At 43.2% G+C, this 26905-nt stretch overlaps 1 protein-coding gene across 1 annotated transcript in view; it reads left to right on the top strand.

Moving 5' to 3' along the window:
- Window positions 1–26905, top strand: part of LOC126482132 (peptide transporter family 1-like) — a 314290-nt gene that overhangs the window by 37832 nt on the left and 249553 nt on the right. The window contains exon 5 of the mRNA XM_050106109.1: window positions 17693–17834. Within this exon, the coding sequence (XP_049962066.1) occupies window positions 17693–17834 (142 nt within the window). The remainder of the gene's footprint in view (window positions 1–17692; window positions 17835–26905) is intronic.

Consider the following 26905-nt stretch of genomic DNA (forward strand, 5'->3'; position numbering starts at 1 on the left):
ACCACCATACTGTTCCATCCTGCATCAAATGCAGAGGATGAGTCATTGGTTGGGATGTTCAAATTACAACTAAATAAAATAATTTCAGTGGGATCTAGAGATGATGCACTGTCCAGATTTTGGGTGTCATACTGAGCAACTCCAATAAGCAGGTGCGGGCCAGCTGAGGTCCTGCACGGCCATCAGTGCTGCAACCTCTTTGATCTTGTATTGCACCCAGTGCCTCATATTCCTGACCCAAGGACTGTGCCACAATATTGGCGAGGATCCTCCGTCTGGGCATGTGTCATCGAATGGACACCTGGGTGGACACAAGGCATCGTGGTGGGACATAAGGGCTAACAACTTTATACTGCTGCAGTGGGTCAGCAGTGCCTGGCATGCCATGCTAACCAGCTCTGTTCAGATCAAGCTGAGTGACGGATACTATCACTCAAACATGCAGAAGATGATTGAGTAGGTGGGAGGGATCCACCAGAGCTTGCTTTAAGCCCAAAGTGATGTCCCCTGCCTGTTCGCTGTCCACCGTATAATTTTCATCCTTGTCTGGTGCAAACAACCATCCAGGAGAACTGTTTGCCAAGGAAGATCTGACAGAGGTGGAGTACCTCTCCCAATCATTGCAGCAGTTGGCAGAGGCAACCAGCAGACAGATCTCAAGCAGAACCCCTGGCAGAGTTCCTTGTCACCCCTCATCCAATTTCTTGGCATCTCCAGTTTAGAATGGGGCATTTTTTACCCTACATACCTCATAAAGGGAGAGGGACTCGGTATCCCATCAGACTCCTGTTATGTCGCACAAGGAGTTTTTCGGGTCGAGAATCAAAGTGATCCACAACTCCACCATAAGTGGCATGTATGTCGTGTGCATTGGGCAGAGCGTTTGGAGGCAGAGCTTTCCTTGTTGTACTTCATGGACTCCATACCTGGTTGTATGCTAATCATTTTTACTGAATAGTTTCCTTAGAATTGAATGAGAAAGACTCCATACTGGAGAATGCATGCAAATCTATAAACCTATTACATGAAGCAACCAGCACTCTGTGTCGCACTGATAAAACAGACATGTTTTTTGGAGTTGTATTGCTGTTGTCCATGTGTGAACCAGTTAAATCACTTCAACTACCTTTCTGTGCACTCCACCAGTGTGGGTTGCTTCTTCATCATATCATAAGTTGCCTCATGTGTTGTATTGCACATCATAACACCTAAGTGAGAACCATGTCTAATGGTTACTTTCTGATCCGCTCTCCTTTCCATTCAGATCCATACCAGACGTATAGCTTCCCAGACATGATAAGCAGAGCAAATTGGGTGTTGTATAGCATTGCAGCCCACTTTGGTGAAATAGCATTAACTCATATGCCAAGAACTTAACTCTTGATTCTCTTATGTTTCTTAGGCAGTTCCTCTGGTATGTGTCTCAAATTGGATTTTAGATTCATGAGAGTAAGTAAATTTGCATATCTAGATGTCAGAATTATTTTATGAAATCTCCTTTTTTAATTTGTATTACTCACAGATAATCAGTCATTATTCAATAGCTTGTTTAGCAACCATTTGTTGCCTCTTCGAACTACACACTTGAACTGTTTTTGTCTGTCGTCTTCAATTCTGGCTATTATTGGGGAGATCTTTAGTTCCTTCTGATGTCTTCATTACAGCTGTGATTGGAACACCATACTACACTCCTGGAAATTGAAATAAGAACACCGTGAATTCATTGTCCCAGGAAGGGGAAACTTTATTGACACATTCCTGGGGTCAGATACATCACATGATCACACTGACAGAACCACAGGCACATAGACACAGGCAACAGAGCATGCACAATGTCGGCACTAGTACAGTGTATATCCACCTTTCGCAGCAATGCAGGCTGCTATTCTCCCATGGAGACGATCGTAGAGATGCTGGATGTAGTCCTGTGGAACGGCTTGCCATGCCATTTCCAACTGGCGCCTCAGTTGGACCAGCGTTCGTGCTGGACGTGCAGACCGCGTGAAACGACGCTTCATCCAGTCCCAAACATGCTCAATGGGGGACAGATCCGGAGATCTTGCTGGCCAGGGTAGTTGACTTACACCTTCTAGAGCACGTTGGGTGGCACGGGATACATGCGGACGTGCATTGTCCTGTTGGAACAGCAAGTTCCCTTGCCGGTCTAGGAATGGTAGAGCGATGGGTTCGATGACGGTTTGGATGTACCGTGCACTATTCAGTGTCCCCTCGACGACCACCAGTGGTGTACGGCCAGTGTAGGAGATCGCTCCCCACACCATGATGCCGGATGTTGGCCCTGTGTGCCTCGGTCGTATGCAGTCCTGATTGTGGCGCTCACCTGCACGGCGCCAAACACGCATACGACCATCATTGGCACCAAGGCAGAAGCGACTCTCATCGCTGAAGACGACACGTCTCCATTCGTACCTCCATTCACGCCTGTTGCGACACCACCGGAGGCGGGTTGCACGATGTTGGGGCGTGAGCAGAAGACGGCCTAACGGTGTGCGGGACCGTAGCCCAGCTTCATGGAGACGGTTGCGAATGGTCCTCGCCGATACCCCAGGAGCAACAGTGTCCCTAATTTGCTGGGAAGTGGCGGTGCGGTCCCCTACGGCACTGCATAGGATCCTACGGTCTTGGCGTGCATCCGTGCGTCGCTGCGGTCCGGTCCCAGGTCGACGGGCACGTGCACCTTCCGCCGACCACTGGCGACAACATCGATGTACTGTGGAGACCTCACGCCCCACGTGTTGAGCAATTCGGCGGTACGTCCACCCGGCCTCCTGCATGCCCACTAGACGCCCTCGCTCAAAGTCCGTCAACTGCACATACGGTTCACGTCCACGCTGTCGCGGCATGCTACCAATGTTAAAGACTGCGATGGAGCTCCGTATGCCACGGCAAACTGGCTGACACTGACGGCGGCGGTGCACAAATGCTGCGCAGCTAGCGCCATTCGACGGCCAACACCGCAGTTCCTGGTGTGTCCGCTGTGCCGTGCGTGTGATCATTGCTTGTACAGCCCTCTCGCAGTGTCCGGAGCAAGTATGGTGGGTCTGACACACCGGTGTCAATGTGTTCTTTTTTCCATTTCCAGGAGTGTAGTTGTTTCTTCCAAGAATTTCATTTTTGTGGTTTAAATTCGGCTCCTGCAATTGGCCTTTGAGGTTCATACTTTACTGCAATACAGGAGTGTTGTGGCTGATTTTGTGTAACAAAATTCCATATGGGTTTCTGTGCAGTAGATTTTCGAAAATATTCTTCTGGGCATGTGGCATGGCACTAGTTAACCTTCTCCATTCATATGTGATGTTGCATTCTATGTGATTAAAGTCTGATATTTGTTTTAGACAGATGTGATTTACATATATTTTTTATCTTATAATTTCATTTACCGTAGAGACCATAACTTTATTTTAGTCTTTCAATATCAGAGTTGTGTGTCTTGGCTGTGTTATTTAGCAGGAGCATTGATTTCTATACATTATCTTCAGAGGAGCAAAAGATATTCAGATCAGCAAAGAGTAAGGTATTAATAGCTTCTGGAGCTGCCACTTTCCATTACTTCACTGTGCCATCTGAGTACAAAAGGAATGTGACTGGCAACAGACAGCAATCTTGTCTAACACCATGATTGGTTATTATAAGCCTTATGGTCCTGTCATTGGAATTTCCTGAGGGAATGGAGATATTTTTGTATAAGCTTTTTCAACTTGTACTGTGTTTTCTGGGAAGCATTTTCATTACAATTTTTCCTGTAGCCTGTTTCAGTATAGTATAATGTAACTGGATAGATAAAAAATCTATTCACCAAGTGGTGGCAGGAGGAAACATATATAAAGGTTAAGTAAATCTGCAGGCTTTTGGAGCCAGTGGACCTTTCTGCCTGAAGAAGGAGCCACTAGCTGCAAAAGCTTGCACATTTACTTAATCTGTATGTATATTCTCCTCTGCCACTGTTTGCTGAGTAGATATTTTATCCATCCAATTACATTTTGTAGCTTATTTCATTTCGTGTGTTGAATGCCTTGTTATGCTGATGAATATGGCCCTGATATAGTTATGTAATACAGTGTAAATTTCAGTCTTTAAATTTATGTCTTTTTCTATCAGTTATTGTATGGTAAAGGCTGTACGTTTGCTTGAATGACCTTACTGAAACAATTTTTTTCTTATTATAAGAAGTGTTCTGTTGTCTTTTGAACCCAAATAATTTTGATCCTTGCAAATATTTTATATCAAACATTCAACAAGAAAATACTCTTGCAGAGGGCCTGTCTCCTATCTTTAGTAATTATAATTGATATAATTTTTGCCTTGCTTCACAAACCTTTAGGACTTTGTGAAATAATCCAGGGGCACTAAGTAGGGTGGGAGGGGGTGGGGTTACAAAAGACGTAAATGTGTCTAAAGGGTTACTGAATTCACAAAGACCAATTCATATTCGATTACATATTAACCACATAATAAAGCAGTGTGAAAGCTGGTTCTCCAACTGCAGTTCTCTAGCAGTAACTTGCTTCATTTGAGTCAGAGGAGAGTGATGCTCATGGTGGTGTGATAATACACAAACGGAGTAGTACTCATAATCACAGCCTTTTTATAAGCACTTAGATGTAAAGAAATAACACAGAGAATCCGACACTAAAAAACTAGTGCACTGCCACATAGAAGCATGTAATAAATTAAATAACTAATCAAAATTTGCTTTGCATGAAATACTGTGCTAGCACTGCTGATTACTGCCAAGGTGAGAGCTGAAACACTACTGTCCTTGGTAACTGTTGTCTGTTGAAATGACGTTTCACATGCTAGAAATGTGTATAAGAAATTGAGTACAACATTTCTTAATGACAATATTAGAAAAATGCTGTCACAAATGCTAAATGAAGGCTATCTCACTTGTCCTCAGACTTATTTTTCTAATGCATGGTTTTATTTTCTGGGACATATGTCATCCAGTACAAAGTTATTTGTAATATTAAAATCATGGAAGGATTGAAAAGTGATTTCTTCTGCAGATCATTTTTCAGTAAAAGAGGAATATCTCCAATCAGGGCATTTTGCAGCTCAGACTCCCAGACTGTTTTACAAAAGTGAAGATATTTACCATTATATTGGAAGACTAACACTGGATTTTCATACTGAAAAAATTGATAAAGAAGCACCTGATATGGTGTGTGGACAATAGATTACATACATAGTGCTCCATTGGGCTAGTAAGATTGAGATCCATCCATGTTTACTTTTTGGCATATAATCAAGTCCTCATCAGTAATACAAGCCACATTTCTCACAGATTTACTTATCTTGTTGCTTCTAGTATTGGAAGTCAACAGCTTCATTTGCAATCTGCAGTGATATTGTGGTTTAAATAACAAACAAAACTTTAAGGAATGTTCCTTTATTTTCAGCATGCTTAACAAACAATAACAGGTATATGAGGCACTCCAATATGTCATCAGTGTTGCCACCATACTGTTACTCAGACTAAAATGTAGGGTCATCTGAAGTGTCACAATTACTGCCAGGAAATCATTGTCAGTTCATTGTGGATACTGTAGACACTCTGCCCACCATCATTTAAGGCAGCTTCTTTTGTAATCAAAGCTTCTTATTATATTGTTAACCAAGCCAGATACCATAATTACAAGAAGTCTTTTAAATCAAATTATATTTTATAAAATTTTGAATAAACTGGAAGCAAATTTTTGGAAAGATGAAGTTCATGAAACTAAGAATCGCAATCCCTCATAGATAGTCATTCTGTTCACATTCAAACTGTCTGTATAGTACAGTGATTGAATATGGATAGAGGGGCTAAAAACATACGAAACAAAAATCACTATAAAATACAAAAATAAAATGTAACAGTATGTTGGTCTTGCATGTGTCCAATGATTTTGTTTGGTTAGGAAAGTGCAAATTTGATCTCAGATTTTGTCTAGATAACATACTTTTAAAGTTATTTCCATTTCAATTAATCAATACTAATTAAAATGTCACTTTGTAGTTAAAACTAGTTACTTGAATGGAGGTTTTTTGAGCTTGTGTTTCAACTGAGGTACTCAGCATCTTATAAAGGCTTTTTAAATAAAGTTTCAAAAAAATAAATTGGATGTTGTTCTTGGGATTAGTTCTAGGATTTTACATGAACCGTATGATTTCTGCCTGAATAAGGAAGGGTCCTGACTTACAGTAAATGTTAGTAATGTTACACATAATTTCTGAAAAGGAAATAAAAAACCAAAACTTTAATTCCACAATGAGAACTGACAGAGGGAATATAATGAACATGACTGCTATGTTAAGAGATGGACAATTTCAAGTAATTTTATGTTGTAGTTGAAAATGTCCATTATGTTACATAAGAACCAACTTCTTTTATGCGATAATTTAGATAACAAAAAGCCTTCCCACTGAAACAATGAATTGAATGTAAGTTGATGTAAGATTGGTAAAGAAGTCAGCAGAATTATGTCACAAATTATCAAAAAAGACAATGACTGGTACTGTTAATACTACTGGTATCTCATTGTGTTGTCAAGTGAATCCTGAGTTAGGAGGGATGTGGTGGGCAGGGGAGGTGAGCTGTAAAACAAACTGTCCCAGTAGTGTGACACAGATGAGTGGGTCAAGAAGGCTGTCACCCCACAGATATGCATAAAATTTGTAAAGCCAGCATGTGGTGTTCTGGGCTTATTATCACCACCTTATGGCAATGATGTTCTTGTAAATAGTTGCATGCTTCTGTACAAAAATGTGTGCTGTTTTAATGATATGCATGATATATGGGAGTACATGCATGGTATATTAATAAAAAACACAATACAGTACATTTTGCATAGCATTGCTACCTTAAAAGAGTGGAACTGTATGTATATATATCTAACTTATCTGCCAATGAGGAACTGTTCTTAAGATTATCGTTCTCCTAGTGTCAGCCTACCAGACACCATGGAGAGCATCAAACAAGCCTTATTTAGACTTAGTGGTAAGAAGTGTGATGACAGTGTTGATATGCACTGTACTGAAGAGCATCCATATGATAATTTAACAATGAGAACAATCAATTTTTGAAAAAATAATTTAATTGGATAGCTAAAAAAAATCTACTCACCAAGTGACGGCAGAACACACACATAAAAGGTTATAATTAGGCAAGCTTTCAGAGCCATTGGCTCCTTCTTCAGCCAGAAGTGTTGAAGGAGAAGGAAAAGGGGTGAAGGAAAAGGACTGGAGAGGTTTAGGAAAAGAGGAAGATTTTGGGAAAGTCACACAGAACCGGGTGAGGGGAGACTTACTGACAGTATGAGAAGGAAAGACTGATTGTTGGGGACTACACCAGATGAGATTAGAAAACCTGAGAGCTTAAAATGTGGACGACAAGGTAATATGCAAGAAAGAGATTACTGCTTAAACATCGTGCACAAGTTAATAGAGTGAAAAGCTAAGCACAGTGCATGTAACAGAGGAGGGGGGGGGGGGGGGGGTGAGAAATAAATGAATTAGAAAATGGAAGATGTACAGAACTAAAATGGCGTGAAGAAAGGAGTAGCCACTGGGAATAAATGCTGAGGCAGAAGAAATTAACGTAAATTGAGGCTATGTGGGTGGTGAGAACCAATGACATGTTGTAACGCTAGTTCTCAATTGTGGAGTTCTGAGAAACTGGTGTTTTGCAGGAAGAATCAATGTGTGTGTGTGTGTGTGTGTGAATGTGTGTGTGTGTGTGTGTGTGTGTGTGTGCGTGTGTGTGCGTGTGTGTGCGTGTGTGTGCGTGTGGTGAAACAGGCACTGGGGTCATGACTGTCATGTTGTAGAGCATGCTCTGCAACAGGATATTGTGTGAAACTTCCTGACAGATTGGCAAGAGCTCTACCATCTGAGTTACCCAAGCACGACTCACGACCCATCCTCACATCCACAATTCCACCAGTACCTCATCTCCTACCTTCCAAACTTCATAGAAGCTCTTCTGCAAAACTTGCAGAACTAGCACTCCTGGAAGAAAGGATATTGCGGAGACATGGTTTAGCCACAGCCTGGGTAATCTTTCCAGAATGAGTTTTGCACTCTGCAGCGGAGTTTGCGCTGATGTGAAACTTCCTGGCAGATTAAAACACTGTGCTGGAACTCGAACTCAGGACCCTTGTATTTCACGAACAAGTGCTATGCCATCTGAGCTACCCAAGCTTGACTCATGAGCCATCCTCACAGCCCCAATTCCGCCAGTACCTCATCTCCTACCTGCCAAACTTCTAAGAAAGCTAGTTCTGCAAGTTTTACAGAAGAGCTTCCGTGAAGTTTAGAAGGTAGGAGATGAGGTACTGGCAGAATTGGGGCTGTGAGGACGGGTTGTGAGTCATGCTTGGGTAGCTCAGATGGTAGAGCACTTGCCTGTGAAAGACAAAGGTCCCGAGTTCGAGTCTCGGTCTGGCACACAATTTTAATCTGCCAGGAAGTTTCACATCAGTGCACACTCCACTGCAGAGTGAAAATCTCACTCTGGAGGAGATTGTTTGTTGCAAGTATACACCCTCTGCTTATGCCCTTTCATCCTAACTGATAATTTGGTGGTAGTCATGCTGATGTAAAAGGCTGAACAGTGTTTACATAACAGTTGGTATATGACATGTCATTTCGCTGGTGGCTCTCCCTTTGATAGTACAGGGTGCAGCGCGGTAACTTCCTTATTTGAAACACGCGGCACACAGCTGCTGTTACTCATTGTTGTGTGGGTTTCAGTGCAATCAAAAGTGCAAGCCTTAACTTTTTTTTTAAGGGTTAGTTTAGTAGCGATCATGCAGTGGGCAAGAGAGGACTGTGCATTTTTTGTTGAAACAGTTCAACATCATGCCTGCAGGTTGTGTTCCTGATGAGCAATTAGCTGTTATGTGGGCAGACACCTTTATGGATACTGGAAGTGTGCAGAAAAAGAAACCAGGACCTTCAAGAACCACCAGAACGCCTGAAACTATCAAGAGGGTGTGGCGTAGAGCACCATAAAAATCGATATTTGTTCTGTGCGTAAGTGTGCTATCTTTGAGGAGAGGGCTTTGGAGAGCATGTTGGACGCTAACGGCAGTTAGCCTCCGGACTTGTATCTGTGTAGACGCTAAGTGTGAATAAATCTGTATATGAGAGAATTCTAGTTGTTTACCTACAACTATACCATATTCCCTCACTGGTGACCCCGTTTTTGTGTAATACGCATCCGAGTTACCGCCTGAAGGTTATTTACATGCCTACCACGTCGGGTTTCTACGCGATCGCGAGGGCCTTTGTTCAGCTCCAGACAATGGCCTTTCAGCATTCACCACTGCCCGGATTCCAGCAACATCTCTCCAGCACTCCTGCCGTCGTAGTGGACATGCCGCAAGAATCTTCGGAATCCTTCAGCCAGAACATGCAGTGGAATTCATCGAGTGCCGCCAGTTTCTTCCAACCGCCAACGGTCTTGGACTCTGGCTTTGTTAGCCTGGACCTTCCCACGTGTTCTCCACAGAGTGTTGGTCGGAAGATTTCTACTCCTGTGTCGAACACACAATTCAATACAGTTCTTGGCGTCGAGCGAGGTTTTGCTACTTTGGAAAATCCAGTAGTAAATTCAAACTCGTATCAGTTCCCGCCACGTGTGTATCCTTCCGCGCCGGCTAGTCAACAGGTGTTCAATGCTCGCCAAACAGCAAATATCACACCGAGTGTGCATCCTAGTGGACGTGTGTGGGATCCTTGTGTTGCTTCTAATCAGGTCAACAATTCTGTGCTGGATAGTAATTACTCCGACATCTACAACCAGCCCCACTACTCACGGTCGAGTGAATACTGTGTGCATAACGGACATTCACCGGCATACTTAAGCACTTGTGGCTTCTCTCCAAGCTACCACGTCAATGAGAATGCACATTTTGACTACGATCCTCACACTGTTCGAGCGTCCGTCGCTTCTCAGCCGCCCCCCCGGTGTCAAGTGAATTTCGCGATTCCCGCACCAATAATCCGGACTCGCAATCTTCTGCATGCTCTACTTCCGTCCGAAGTAATAGGCGCACCTCCGCAGTGACTGCAGTGCCGAATCTGCCAAAATTACCAGATTTCAAACCCGCTCACCCGGAGTTCTGGTTTAACCTGGTTGAGCAAACATTCAATGTCTGTGCTTTGGACGACAACGCACGCTTCGCCTGCCTCATGAACCATCTTCACGACCGCGTCGATTTAATTTATGATCTGGTCAAAGCAGCCCCCCCTAGCAGGGAAGTATGCTGTGGTGAAACAAACGATACTGGAGCGCGTCTCTAAAACCAGGAGAGAAAATGTGCGACAGCTCATCTACGAAGAGCGTCTCGGCGACAGGTCTCCGTCCCAGCTGTGGCGGTGCATCCGTCTTCTCGTCGATGAGCAAGTTATGCCTGATGACACGCTTGCAGAAATCTGGACTGAAAAGTTGCCTTTGCCTGTCCAGACTGCAATCTCTGCGTATGAAGATAGGCCAGTAAATGAACGTTTACGCGCCGCTGACAGAGCATACTCCGCCAGGCAACGTGAGCTCCGTGCACTGCATTCTGGACGTGACCGCACTAAGACGCTTTCTGACGCCACGCCCTTGTCTGGTGCTGCTGATAACAAGTTTTTTTAAACTAGCCGCCCTGCCTGCACCTTCAACTCCTCGCAACGACAGTGCATCGGCCTCTGTGGAAGACTCTGGGGCACATACTCCGTCACCTAGCAACTACCCACAAGGGCACAGGCCCACCCAACCTTACTGTTTCTTCCACGCGAGATTCGGGGCGCAAGCTCGCAAATGCCAGTCGACGTGTTCTTACCCAAACTCCAACTGCAGGTAGGCTACGGTGCCACCTTCTGCGATGTAAACAACGGGCACCATCCCACGTTGCACTCCGTTTCGGAAAATAACAGTAAGTGTGGTCGAGTCTATTTTTGCGATTTACGATCAGGTGTATGTTTTCTGGTAGACACTGGCGCAGACGTCTCTTTGCTGCCGGTTCGCCTAGCAACCAATAAAGTGCAACCACACAAAACAGTACTTCGTGCAGTGAACTTGTCTACCCTACAGTGTTCGGGTTCCACTTTGTATACAGTGAAACTTTCGCCCGAGTGCAACGCCTCGCAACGACAGTGCATCGGCCTCTGTGGAAGACTCTGGGGCACATACTCCGTCACCTAGCAACTACCCACAAGGGCACAGGCCCACCCAACCTTACTGTTTCTTCCACGCGAGATTCGGGGCGCAAGCTCGCAAATGCCAGTCACCGTGTTCTTACCCAAACTCCAACCGCAGGTAGGCTACGGTGCCACCTCCTGCGATGTAAACAACGGGCACCATCCCACGTTGCACTCCGTTTTGGAAAATAACAGTAAGTGTGGTCGAGTCTATGTTCGCGATTTACGATCAGGTGTATGTTTTCTGGTAGACACTGATGCAGACGTCTCTTTGCTGCCGGTTCGCCTAGCAACCAATAAAGTGCAACCACACAAAACAGTACTTCGTGCAGTGAACTTGTCTACCCTACAGTGTTCGGTGTTCGGGTTGCACTTTGTATACAGTGAAACTTTCGCCCGAGTGCAACCTGGAGTGGACGTTTCTAGTGTCAATTGAAGAACCTATTCTCGGAATTGATTTCCTCAAGCACTATCAGTTGTCACTAGATTTTGTGCAAAATACTGTGTTGTACCCCTCCCTTAACAAACATATTCCTTTCGCTTCGCCGAGTGACAGTTCGGCTAACACCAAACATGTGTGCTGTGCTAAGAAGTGTGTAAACCTATCCTTGGAGCTGCAATCTTGGACAAACAAGTGGCTAGTGGAGTGCGCCAAGTCTTTTAAGTTGCGGATGGAACGTATGGAAATGCTGCTGCATCTCCGCGACATACACCACGAGTTGGCCTCCACACAACAACGCCTCGTGGCACTACAAGCAGATGACTCATTGGCTACAGACAAGGTCAGTCCGTGCCAATCTGGTGTTCCCGTGCCCGCGCACGTTAGCGACAGTGTTGTGAACTCTGTAAACTGTGTCAGCACCCCCTTTTGTAATGATGGGGTATGCCCGAGTGCTCATGCTCCTTGCGTTCCGAATGGAAAATTAACTTGCCAAGCTTGTGGCAATGAACTACGGCCATCTGCTGCCCGGCCACGCCCACTCGTGCCTACAGCGCTCGTAGCGGCACGGCCCGCTACCAAGAACCTGTGTACCAACCTCGCCCATGTTAACACGTGTGCGGCCTTTACGCAGCCTACGAGCGGGTGGCACACCTGTACTTCCGTGCCCTCAGCGCCACAGCTTGGCCCGTCCGCCACTGCCTGCTCCGCTTCACGGACATCTGACTATCGTGCCGCGCCACGTATTGCAGTAGTCACTAACGGCACAGTTCATCGGTTATGTCTAACCGATGGGCCGCCCATATCGCAACGTCCACGCCGCCTCAAGTCGGAATTTATGAAAATTGCAAAAGAACAATTGGACGATCTGTTACAAAAGGGAATAACTGAACCTTCTTCCGGTTGCTGGGCTAGTCCTATCCTGTTTGACCAAAAGAAAGACGGTACTTGGCGTATGGTCGGAGACTATAGGCGTTTAAATGCCCGCACCATCATTGATAAATATCCGCTCCCACACATCGCAGACTTCAATCATGCGCTCGCAGGTGCAAAGTACTTCTCTGTTTTGGACTGTAAGCACGCATTTCATCAGATTCCTATGGCTCCGGAGGACGTTGAAAAGACTGCCATAACCACTCCCTTCGGGCTGTTCCAATACACATTTATGCCGTTTGGGTTGAAAAATGCACCCCAAATGTGGCAACATTTCATCAATCAAACTTTATTCCATCTAGACTTTTGTTTCGTATATATGGACGACATATTGGTTTTTGCTTCTACTTTAGAACAGAGTGAGGAGCGTGTTCAAGTCGTGACAGATATTTTAGCAGCCGCTGGTATTGAACTGAACAATAAAAAGACTCAATTGCACCAGTCATCCGTCACATTCCTAAGTTATGTTGTGTCATCGGACAGTCTGACACCACCACAGGACAAAATCAAGCCTGTTCTCTAGATGCTACGCCCTCAGACCTACAGGGAATTACGCAGGTTCATTGGAACAGTTAATTATTACCGGAAACATTTGCCAGCCGCTTCTGCGGTGCAGGCTCCTCTCACAGATGCTCTCGCTGGCCCACAAACTTCTGGCACCCACCAGGTACCATGGACACCAGACATGGACAAGGCATTTAATGAACTCAAACAGCTGTTGGCCTCCGCTGTCACTATTGCTCACCCACGGGCGGATGCCACAATGTTTATCACTACTGACGCTAGTGACAATGCTATCGGTGCAGTACTGAGTCAGACATACAACGATGTTACGACCCCCCTGCAATTTTCTCAAAAAAGCTAAACAAAGCGCAGAAGAAATACTCAGCATTCGACAGAGAACTACTTGCAGTTTACGAGGCCATAAGACACTTCAGAACTGATGTTGAGGGACGAGATTTCTATGTGCTCACTGATCACAAACCGTTGGTTCCTGCCATAAAAAATCCTGCGGCTGATCCGCCCCCACAACGCTTTCATCACATCGATTACATCTTGCAATTTACAAATGACATTTGCTACATCCGAGGAGCGGACAATGTGGTCGCTGATTTTCTCTCGCGTGTTGGTGCTGTCACAACCTTAATTGACTTAATGGACCTACCTCGGTTGCAATTGGCAGACCCTGATACCATGCAGTTAATTTCAGACCACAGCTCCTCTCTCCAACCGGTACACTCTACTTTCCCTGGCATATCTGACTTAGTGTGGTGTGATGAATCGACTGGTACGTTGTGGCCATTCATTCCTAAGCCCCTTCAACGCCAGGTCTTTGACAAACTACACACATTAGCACACCCCCGTGTCAAAGCCTCCACCCGTCTGGTAGCTGAACGGTTTGTCTGGAGAAACATGCGCCGTGACTGTCAGTCTTGGGCAAGGGCATGCATGGTGCGTCAACAGAACAAAGTTTCCAGGCACACTTCTCCACCCCTTGGCTGTTTTGCCCAACCTCCAGGCCGGTTTCACCATGTTCATGTCGACCTCGTAGGCCCTTTGCCCCCCTCCGAGGGTTTCCGTTACTTGTTTACAGCTATTGACAGTATGACTCGGTGGGCTGAGGCTGTGCCTATTCCGAACATTACCTCTGAGACAGTAAGTCGAGCATTCTTAGATTCGTGGATCTCTAGATTTGGCTCACCTGTTTACCTCACCACTGACCAGGGGCGACAATTCGAGTCTTCAGTTTTCTCTGACTTATGTAAAATGTGTGGTATTGTCAAAATTCATACTTCTGCATACCACCCCCAAAGCAATGGGCTTGTCGAGCGATGGCATCGCACCCTGAAGTCTGCCCTGCGTTGCCATGACTCACTATGGACAGAGGCACTGCCCTTCGTGCTTCTTGGCCTTCGTGCGACTTTCAAGGAAGACCTCAAGGGGTCCGTAGCCGAGTTTGTATATGGCAACCTCTGGTTTTGCCTGGAGAGTTAGTCACTCCGACCCCACTTCCACAGCCCTCTTAACTCCCTTCACTTCTCGAGCGGGTGCGCTTGCACTGCAGCAAAATTCAGCTGCCACCTCCGGCTGCTCATACACCTCCGCGCGTGTACGTACCGCGCACGCTAGACTCTTGTGAGTACGTGTTTCTCAGAGACGACTCAGTCAAAGCCCCGCTTCATTCGCCCTACACAGGTCCTTACAAGGTCGTCAAACGCTCTGAGAATAACATGGATCTCCTCATAAAAGACTCTGTAACCACGGTCTCACTCAACCGAGTGAAACCAGCTTTCATTGAGTCTCAGGTGAACCTCCCTGATTCTGCCCCTATTTCTCCCACTCCTGCTTCGAGCGGCCATCCATCTTCCCACACCATGCATTTGGGTATTGATTTTCCACAGCGTGTTTCTCTGCCGAGCACTGCTCCTTCTCCGCGTTCATCTAATTCGAGTGGCCAATCTTTTCGGGGCTTCACTCCTCACAGCCCTCGCAGTCGAACTGCCAACCACTCGGATTCTACCATTGTGTTACCATCTTCGTGTCACAGCTCTTTGTCATGCCGTTCAACCCACACTGGCTCCTTGTTGCCTTCGGTCACGCTCCCTCGTCTGTCAGCTGATCGCCCAAGGTTGTCTCCTGCACAGTCTAGTGCACCTGCCACCCCCCTCTTAGCAGATGCTTCCCCCTGCCATGGCTTTCCCACACCTCCCTGCCTCCCTACCATTGCTCGTACAGGTGCCATCCAAGAATTCACAACACACGTGCACCCTGATGACATACATAAATTATCTGTTGTCGTAGATGGCGATACAGTGTGTGTGGTACTCGCGTGTGACAATATTGAGGGAGGAAGTGCAGAATCTCGTGTGGTGCGCCGCTTTAAATTGAGCAGAAGTGCTGCGTGTGGCAATTTGCGTGCCTTTGTTAGGCCTTCTGGCAAGGTGATTCTCCGCCTGCCGGCTGACGAAGTGCTACACCTTCACTCCAGGACGGGACGTCGTCTTCAGCCGCCGGCGTCGCTTGCTGACTTCACCGTCGATATACCGGGATTCACCCCCCAGTCTCCTACCAGTCGACCGCTTCTGCCTGACGCAGAAGAACTGTGCGTTACCTTCCTAACTTCTCACCCCCCCATTCACAGGGACGTACTCCATACTGCGCGGGGTGGGGGGGTGGGGGGTGGGAGCTATGTGGCGTAGAGCGCCATAAAAATCGATATTTGTTCTGTGCGTAAGTGTGCTATCTTTGAGGAGAGGGCTTTGGAGAGCATGTTGGACGCTAACGGCAGTTAGCCTCCGGACTTGTATCTGTGTAGACGCTAAGTGTGAATAAATCTGTATATGAGAGAATTCTAGTTGTTTACCTACAACTATACCTCATTCCCTCAAGGGCAAGGATGTCAATTTTGAATTCCCCTAAGCGATCTGCACACAAACATGCAGCTGCCCCTTGCAATTTCTGAATGCACAGTGAGACGAATTCTTCATGAAGAGTTGAAATTTCATTCATATAAACTATCAGTGGTGCACACACTTCATCCAAATGATTTTGTTTCACAAAAAAATGCGTGTGAAGCCTTGATCGATGAGCTGCCTCATGATGCCTTAGTGTTCTTCAGCGACGAAGCACATTTTCATTTGTCTGGTCGCGTGAATAAACAAAATATGCAGTATTGGAGTGGCATGAACCTCTGAGAACTTAGGGCAAGTCTTACTGTGGGGGTGGTCACAGGGGTGGGAGTCATAGGGTAGGGAGATAGGTTCAGAAGGTGCATAGGGTCTGGCAAGAATTTCGCAGAGATAGAGAGGGTGACAAAAAGCTATTCTAGTGATTTTGCCAACCACACCTAGAATAGCTTTTTGCCACCCTCCAAATCTCCACAATATTCTTGTCAGTCCCTATGTACCTTCTGCACCCATCTCTATCCTACCCCTGTGACCATCCCTGCTGAAAGACGTGCCATGTGCACCCTCCTACTACCACCTATACCAGCCCTGTAGTTGGCAAAACATATAATATCCAAGGGAGACGTGTGAAACAACACGTCATATACCAACTGTTGTGTGAACACTGTCCAGCCTCTTACATTGACTACCACCACATTATCAGTTAGGATGAAAGAGCATAGGCAGAGACTGTATACTGGCAACGCGCAATATCCTGTTGCAGAGCATATTCTACAACATGACAGCCGTGACCTCGGTGCCTGTTTCTTCACACGCACCATCTGCATTCTTCCCCCAAACACCAGTTTTTCAGAACTCCGCAAGTGGGAACTAGTGTTACAACATATCATTGGTTGTGGCCACCCACCAAGCCTCAAGTTACACTAATTTCTTCCACATCAGCATTTGCTCACAGAAACTAACTATGGTACTCCTTTCTTCACTCCATTTTAGTTTTCTATATCTTCCATTTTCTGACCTGTCTATTTTTCACTGCCCACCTCCCTCTTCTGTTATGTTCAATGCACTTAATTTTCACTCTTATTAACTTGTGCACGATGTTTAAGCAGTAATCTCTGTCTTGCATATTACCCTGTCTTCCACCTTTAAGCTCTCGAGTTTTCTAATCTCATCCGGTGCAGTCCCCAACAATCAGTCTTTCCTTCCTATCCTGTCCGATAAGTCTCCCTTCACCCGGGGTTCTGGGTGACTTTCCTGAAATTTATCCCTTTTTCCAGACCTCTCCAGTTCTTTGCTTCGCCCCTTTTCATTCCCCTTCAACACTTCTGCTTGAAGAAGCAGACACTGCCTCTGAAAGCATGCATAATTACAATCTCTTATGTGTGTGTTCTGCCGCCACTTGGTGAGCAGATTTTTTTAACTATCCAGTTACCTTATTTTGTCATACATAAGATAATTATTGTTTAAGCCAATAAAGAAAATGTATGGCAAGAAGAGATTACTCTCTCCAATGTAGGATTGTACACTTTAAGGCTCTGGGATCCTACTACTTTATGATGTTTTGAATTAGTTCACTTACTTCCTAAAGCCATATCTTTTCTAATTCTTTATCATATCATCATGTCTTAATTATCATACTTTGTTTTATACTGCACATTGTATGTGTTAAAATTAATAAGCCAAAGACTACTGCTTATTTATTGACATAAGTTATTGTTTTCAGCAATATTGTCGCTGTATCTGAGGAATAACTTACTATTTGATGAAAATACTTCCACAGTTATATATCATGTATTCATAATGCTATGCTACGTAGTTCCATTGGTTGGAGCCATTTTAGCAGACAGTTTCTTGGGAAGATACAAGTATGTATGGTGCTGTTTCCTAATTAATGCATTATACTGATGAAATATGTAATATAAATGATTGGAAAAACCAATATTATACAAATAAAGGTCTCACTAGACCTCAGTTGTAGTTAACTGTCAGTGTGTTTGAAACGAATTATTGATTCTTTAAGTAAGAATTAATGCTTCCTTAATTGAGGAGCAGGAAGGCAGGAAGGGTATGGAAGGGAGGCTGTTTCATTCTTTAAGATGTGGTACTCTTACTTTCTAGTATTGAGGATAAAACTTAATGGACAAATTGAGAAAGCCTAAGACAGTGAGAAGCAGATATCATATACTTTTTTATTATACTGTGTGGTGTTCTACCACTAGGATTGCCTTAAGGTTGCTTTACTCATCGGCAGGAAATGAATATATTTAATATAAAATATTGTGATAGGGACACTGAATTAACAAAAAATTTAATTTTGTTTTTAGTATTACAGGATCAGTGTGCACTTAAATGTGAGTTGGGAAATAACTAAGTCCTTTATGGAGCCAAAGCATGGTATTGGCTTTCTGAAGTCTTCTTTGGAGAAAAGAGAGCCACTTTTATGAATATCAAGAGCTCAGATGGAAACCCAGTTCTAAGAAAAGAAGGGAAAGCAGAAAGGTGGAAGGAGTATATAGAGGGTCTATACAAGGGCGATGTACTTGAGGACAATATTATGGAAATGGAAGAGGATGTAGATGAAGATGAACTGGGAGATACGATACTGCGTGAAGAGTTTGACAGAGCACTGAAAGACCTGAGTCGAAACAAGGCCCCGGGAGTAGACAACATTCCATTGGAACTACTGACGGCCTTGGGAGAGCCAGTCCTGACAAAACTCTACCATCTGGTGAGCAAGATGTATGAGACAGGTAAAATACCCTCAGACTTCAAGAAGAATATAATAATTCCAATCCCAAAGAAAGCAGGTGTTGACAAATGTGAAAATTACCAAACTATCAGTTTAATAAGTCACAGCTGCAAAATACTAACGTGAATTCTTTACAGATTAATGGGAAAACTGGTAGAAGCCGACCTCGGGGAAGATCAGTTTGGATTCCGCAGAAATGTTGGAAGACGTGAGGCAATACTGACCCTATGACTTATCTTAGAAAATAGATTAAGGAAAGGCAAACCTCATTTCTAGCATTTGTAGACTTAGAGAAAGCTTTTGACAATGTTGACTGGAATACTCTCTTTCAAATTCTAAAGGTGGCAGGGGTAAAATACAGGGAGCAAAAGGCTATTTACAATTTGTGCAGAAACCAGATGGCAATTATAAGAGTCGAGGGGCATGAAAGGGAAGCAGGGGTTGGGAAGGGAGTGAGACAGGGTTGTAGCCTGTCCCCGATGTTATTCAATCTGTATATTGAGCAAGCAGTAAAGGGAACAAAAGAAAAATTCGGAGTAGGTATTAAAGTCCATGGAGAAGAAATAAAAACGTTGAGGTTTGCCGATGACATTGTAATTCTGTCAGAGACAGCAAAGGACTTGGAAGAGCAGTTGAACGGAATGGACAGTGTCTTGAAAGGAGGATATAAGATGAACATCAACAAAAGCAAAACGAGGATAATGGAATGTAGTCGAATTAAGTGATGCTGAGGGAATTAGATTAGGAAATGAGACATTTAAAGTAGTAAAGAAGTTTTGGTATTTGGGGAGCAAAATAACTGATGATGGTCAAAGTAGAGAGGATATAAAATGTAGACTGGCAACGTCAAGGAAAGCGTTTCTGAAGAGAAATTTGTTAACATCGAGTATTGATTTAAGTGTCAGGAAGTCATTTCTGAAAGTATTTGTATGGAGTGTAGCCACATATGGAAGTTAAACGTGGACGATACGTAGTTTAGACAAGAAGAGAATAGAAGTTTTTGAAATGTGGTGCTACAGAAGAATGCTGAAGATCAGATGGGTAGATCATATAACTAATGAGGAGGTATTGAATAGAATTGGGGAGAAGAGGAGTTTGTGGCACAACTTGACAAGAAGAAGGGACCGGTTGGTAGGACATGTTCTGAGGCATCAAGGGATCACAAATTTAGCATTGAAGGGCAGCGTGGAGGGTAAAAATCGTAGAAGGAGACCAAGAAATGAATATACTAAGCAGATTCAGAAGGATGTAGGTTGCAGTAAGTACTGGGAGATGAAGAAGCTTGCACAGGATAGAGTAGCATGGAGAGCTGCATCAAACCAGTCTCAGAACTGAAGACAACAACAACAACAACAACAGGGACATCAGCCGAGTTGCAGAGTAGTCTTGTAGCAGTTTGTTGAGTTTCCTACTGGTCATGTTCAAGGGAAGTGTCTGTGGTGCCTGAACTCATATAGCCATTAGACAATTGACTTCTCTCCTCCTGACATAACAAGCTGATCAAGCAGAGTGACCTGGCTTGCACACACTTGTTTCTTTGGGAACTCATGTTGTTTCATACAGAGGTGATTTTTGGTCTCCATAAATATTGTAACATGCAAGCAGAAAATGTATTTCAAAACTGTAAAATAGATATGTACAAGGTGTGTGAGAAAAGTGTGAGCGATCTTGCAATGCCGTGGTGTTCTACTTGTGTAGATTGCTGTGTTCATTCCTTTCAGATGCTCAGTCTGAGTTTCAGCTCCATACAGTTATCACATGATTTTTGAGAGTGCCATCAGTGAGGTTGTGTCTTTGTTGTGCTTTACAAAAATAGAACAGCAAATTTTAGAGCAATGTTATACCACCATGTTTTGTGTTTAACTTGGGTAATGTGCGAGTAGGTGACCTTTGAAAAGTTGAAAAAGGCCTTTGGGGAACATTCCTTATCAAGAGCACAAGTTTTTCATTGGCACAAATCATTTTTGGAAGGCCAAAAAGACATTGAAGATGAATCTCTTTCAGGCAGACCTTCAACTTCAAAAGCTGACAGAAATTGTGAATGTGTGTGTGCTCTTCTGAGATCAGACCGATGTTTAAAAATAAGAATGATGGGTGACCTGTTAAACTAAAGCATTTTCACCATACATCAAATTTTGACCAAAGTTTTGCACATGTGAAAGATTTATGCCAAAATTGTGTGCTGAAAAATCTCATAACTGAGCAGAAGGACAATCAAAGAAATATGGGCATTCATCTTCTTGAGAGGATTGCCGATGACCATGAATGTTTCCATTATGTGATCACAGGTGATGAATTCTGGATTTTTGAGAATGATCCTGAGGCAAAGTGAGGAGTGGCACACAGAGACGTCTCAAAAAAAAAAAAAAAACTTGAATGAGCAAATCAAATAACAAATCAATGCTGATATGCTTTTTTGACGGGAGAGGTATTGTGCGTAAAGAATTTGTTCCTCCAGGACAAACTGTCAACCAAGTGTTTTACAAAGTCTTTGAAATGCTCAGGAAAAGGATGAATCGAGTGATACCAGATATTGCAGGCAATGCCCTGTGTCACTCGCCCATTTCCATCATGGAACATTTGGCCTCCAAAGGCATTCCTGTTGTTCCACAGCCTCCCTATTCACCTGATGTGGGTCCTTTTGACTTTCTTCTTTGTCCAGAATTGAAAACTGTATTAAAAGGATGTCATTTTGGGTCTCTGGAGAACGTTCAGAAGAATATGACTGACATGTTAAAAGACCATGTCAGCTGAAGCCTTTCAGCATTGCCACTAAGACAGGGAACAATGCCTCCAACGATGTATAGCTGTTGAAGGGAACTGCTTTGAAGGGGATAATATTGCTGTTTGAAAGAAATAAAAACTTTGGTAGATAAAAAACCAGTGTCATTACTTTTCTCACATACCTCGTAGGCTTGTAGTTCTGTGTGTCTGTTAGCTGACTCTTCTTGAAAACAGGAATGTAAGGCACTTTTTTCCAGTCACGAGGAACACTTTGTTCCTCCAGCAGCCCGTGGTACACTGCTGCTAGAAGATGATCAAGTTCCGTTGCTTATTCTTCCACATACTCTGTTGCAGAATTGTGTTGATATCCCAGGTTGAAACCTGAAATTTATAGCAGTGAGATTTTTGGGGAAAATTTAACTGTTTATCAAAAGGATAGGCAAGTGGGAAATGGAGGTGGTGTATTTGTCACAGTAGATGAGAAACTCAAATCCACCGAGCTAGAAATTTAAGCTACTTGTGAGATTCTAGAATGAATTTTTCACTCTACAGTGGAGTGTGTGCTGGTATGAAACTTCCTGGCAGATTAAAACTGTATGTCGGACCGAGACTCGAACTCAGGAGTTGTACTTGGGTAGCTCAGTGGTAGAGCACTTGCCCGCGAAAGACAAAGGTCCCGAGTTTGAGTCTCGGTCTGGCATACAGTTTTAATCTGCCAGAAAGTTTCTTGTGAGATTGTTTGTGCAAGACTCAGTTTCAGGGGTGAGATTAAATAATAATTGGATCCTTCTATTGCCCACCAGACTCATCTCTTGATGTCACCAAAAAATTTAGAGAAAACTTCAGTTCATTTGTATGGAAGTTCCCCAATCATACTGTAATCATCAGTGGAGACTTTAATCATCCAAAACTTAATTGGGAAAATGCCTTCTCAGAAAACTACCTAGAACAGATGGTTAGGAACCCTGCTCATGGTGGAAATATATTGGTTCTAATGGCAACAAATAGACCTAACCTCTTTGAGGATGTCCACATTGAAACTGGTATCAGTGACTGTGACTTGGTCGTGGCAACAATAAGTATCAAAGTGCAAAGGACAACTAAAACAAGGAGAGAGATATATGTTTTCAGTAAACTAGATAAAAAAGACAGTTATGTCCTATGCCAGTGAGGAACTTGAAACTTTTAGCACAGGGCAGGAACGTGTAGAGGAACTCTGGCTCAAGTTTACAGGAATAGTTGACCATGCACTAGATAGGTACATAGTAGAACAGTTCATACTGGGAGGGAACCTCCATGGTATACAGTCACTGTGAAGAAACTTCCAAAGAAACAGTCACTACTGCATAATAGGTCTAAAACAAAGCATAAGGCTGTAGATAGAGAGATGATGAATGAAATGCTTTTGTCTGTCAACAGTGGCTACTTCAGCAGAATATATTCAAATGATTTTTCATGGAACCGAAAGAAATGCTGGTGGTTTGTAAAGGCTCTTGGTGGCACCAAAGTTAGTGTCCAGTCCATAGTGAATGAGACAGGAACTGAAATTGAGGTTAGCAGACCAAAAGCTGAAATGGTTAACTCTGTTTTCATATGTTCATTTACAAAGAAAACCCAAGAGAACTGCCACAATTTAGTCCTTGTACCGCAGAAAAGTTGAATGAAAGAAGTAATAGTGTCAGTGGTGTTGAGAAACAGCTGAAATCATTAAAACTGAACAAAGCTCCAGAGCCGATGGAATCCCTGTTAGATTCTATACTGAATTTGCAGCCGAGTTAGCCCTTCATCTGACTATAATCTATTGTACATCCCTCGAACAAAGAACTGTGCCCAGTTCTTGGAAAAAGGCACAGGTCATGTCTGTCTACAAGATGGGTAGGAGAAGTGATCCCAGAAACTACCGTCCAATATCCTTGACATCAATTCGCTGTAGAATCTTAAACATATTCTGAGCTCAAACACAATGAGGTATCGTCTTGAACAAAATGACCTCCTCAATGCCAGCCAGCATGGATTATGAAAACATAAATCACATGAAACCCAACTTGCACTTTTCTCATATTACATACTGAAAGCTTTGGGTCCAGGCAATCAGAATGCAGTATTTCTTCATTTCTGAAAAGCATTTGACCCAGTACCACACCTACACTTATTGTCGAAAGTGCAAACATATGGTGTATCAAGTAAAATTTGTGACTGGATTCAGGACGTTTTGTTGGGGAGGACACAGGATGTTATCTTGGATGGAGAGTCATCGTCAAATGTGGAAGTAACTTCAGGTGTGCCCCACGGAAGTGTGTTGGAACCCTTGCTGTTCATGTTGTATATAAGGGTCTTGCAGACAATATTAATAGTAAAATCAGGCTTTTTGCAGATGATGCATTTATATGTAATGAAGTTCTATCTGAAACCAGCTGCATAAATATTCAGTCAGATCTTGATAAGATTTATTGGCAACTTGCTTTAAACATTCAGAATTGTAAAATTTTGCATTTCATGAAATGAAAAACATAATATCCTATGACTATACAATCAATGAGTCACTGTTGCAATCTGCCAACTCGTACAAATACCTGAGTATGAATATGAAATGGAATGATCACATTGGTTCAGTTGTGGGTAAAGCAGGTGATAGTCTTTAGTTTCTTGGTAGAATATTGGGTAAGTGCAATCAATCTGGAAAGGAGATTGCGTACAAATCACCCATGTGACTGGTTCTACAATATTGCTGACGTGTGTGGGACACGTGCCAAATAGGAGTAACAGGGGTGTTGAATGCATACAGAGAAGGGTACCATGAGTTGTCACATGTTTGTTGAATCTGTGGGAGAATGTCACAGAGTTACTGAAGGAAATGAAATGGAAGTCTCTTGAAAGTAGGCTCAAACTATGCCGAGAAAGTTTATTAACAAATTTTCGAGAACTGGGTGTAAATGGTTACTCTAGGTATATACTACACTCCCCTACATATTGCTCACATAGGGCTCTTGAAGATAAGATTAGAATAATTACTGCATGCACAGAGGTAGTATAAGTGTCACTCTTCCCACACTCCATACATGAACGGAACAGGAAAAAACCCTAATAACTGGTACAATGGGACATACCCTCTGCCATGCACCTCAGGGTGGTTTACAGAATATAAATGTAGATGTAGATAAGGGCCCATGATCTTTCCTCTGATGAGTGATTTTAGTTACTTTTCTATCCCTTGATCACTTATTTCTGTATCTATCTAACATTTGTGAAACAATATCAAGGTGGAAACGGACTATGAGCTATCTCAGCAAAACAGTTTTGGAAAATGGCTTTTAGTATTTTGGCCTTGTGTCGATCATCCTGTGTTTCAATACCATTATAGCCAAAGAGTGTATGCACAGGTGGCTTGATCCATTTACTAATTTAACATAAGAGCAAAACTTCTTAGGATTTTCTGTCAAGTCAGTAGAAAGAATGTTTGTATCAATGTCATTTAATGCTTCATTCACGGTTCTCCTTATGTTAATTTCAGCTTTGTTCTGTTTGTTTGTCTGTGAGTTTTTGGCTATGTTTACTTTTGCAATAAAGCTCTCCTTGCTTTTTGTAGCAGATTTCTAACACAGCTGTCAAACCACAGCTGGTTTTTCCCATAATGCACATCTTTGATTGGCACATACCTATCTAAGATGTATTTTTCAATACTCTTGAACTATGACCATTGATGCCCAATGTTGTCAGTGCTGGATCTGAAATTTTCATGACCACTCAGGTAATTTGAAATCTCTCTTTCATCACTGTTGCTAAGCAGAAATATATTCCTACCTTTCTGTATATTGTCATTTATAGCCATGATCAGTGGTGCTGCTAAGTCCTTATCATCACTGATACCCATTTGCGTGCTAACAGAGTCAGAAAGTGTGGGTCTGTTGGTGATCTGTAATACATTGTTTCTGTGAATCGATTCTTTGGTTAGCTGTTCTAGGTAATTTTTGGATAAGGCATTTAGAACAGTTTCACATGATTCTGTGGCCTTACTTCCCACCATAATAACTGTAGTCTCCCATGCTATAGCTGATTAGCTGAAATATCCACTTAGTACTACAACATGTCTAGGAAACTTGCACAATATTCTACAAATTTCCTCTCAAATGTTCTGCTACTACTACTCAAGAAACAGGAGTGGTCTATAAAAGTATCTGATGACCATGTTTGATGCACCTTTAACACTCATCTTTACCCAAACTGCAGTGTGTCAGTAATTAAAGTTTGTTTCAAAACTCTGTAGAAAGAAAACCACTGCTCAGAATGATGTAAAATTTGAACAGCTTATTATTGACACAGGGGAAAACATCATGGAGCAAAAAATATAACAGAAATTTTAACATTAGGTGGTGCTGTAAGAGTTTTAACGTAAACGGGCTCAGTGAATAGCAATATGTCGGCTATGGTTTGAGTTACACATTTCACCATCTGTACTATTCACTGTGCATAACTGCACAAGTTCAACAATCAGCAGATGTGGCACTGTTAGTTAGTTAAGCTCATCAACCACGGCAAGGTTGTACTAACAGATGGGAATAATTGGTTTTTAATTGCCCTGGGCCAAAAACCACATAAGGAACAAAATGACATGGCTTCTTATTGTCCTGGGCCAAAAACCACATAAAAAGAAAAATGATAACAGTTTTTAATTACCATGGGGCTAAAAACAGCATAAAAAACAAAATGCCATTGGATTCTAATTGTCATGAGACTGGTGCAATACGTGTTCAAGATGCTGTCCATGTTTTTTTTTTTTTTTTTTTTTTTTTATCCCACAAGTTGAAATCAAGAGGAAGCGTCTTCTACAACAGATTGTAGTGTCTCATAGGTCACATTCAAAAAGTGTCGTGCAATGGGTGCCTTCAATTCAGGTACATTCATAATTGTAGCACTGGGTACAACATCTTTCAGATAACCCAACAGCCAGAAATCACATGGATTTAGATCAGGTGATCTGGATGTCCAGGCTGTAGGGAAATGATGACTCATAATTCTGGCATTTCCAAAATGCCTCTGCAGCATTCACTTCACTGGCTGTGAAATGTGCTGGGGAGTGCGATCATGCATCTGTGCTGCTGCAGGATTGAAATGACATTGGTGTACAAAAGACTTTCCAGTCATTGGCCAGTGACAGTAAAGCTAACAGGACCTGCAGGACCTATCTCCTTGAAAAAATACGGCACTGCAATAAATGATTCCATCAACCCGCACCACAGTCACCTTTGCAGAATGAAGTGGTACCGGATGATGTGTGTGCAGATTTTCCATCCCCCATATCTTGCAGTTCCATGTATTGACATGTCCTTGGACATGGAAATGGGATTTGTCTGTCCACAAAATGTTCTGTGGCCATTCATTGTCCATTTCCATGTGAGAAATAAATCCCAGAGCGAATTTTTGTCTTGCTGGCAGGTCAGCAGAAGGCAACTCTTGAACATGGGT

Source organism: Schistocerca serialis, chromosome 5 (assembly GCF_023864345.2).
Source record: "Schistocerca serialis cubense isolate TAMUIC-IGC-003099 chromosome 5, iqSchSeri2.2, whole genome shotgun sequence".
In the NCBI taxonomy this organism is placed as follows: Eukaryota; Metazoa; Arthropoda; class Insecta; order Orthoptera; family Acrididae; genus Schistocerca; species Schistocerca serialis.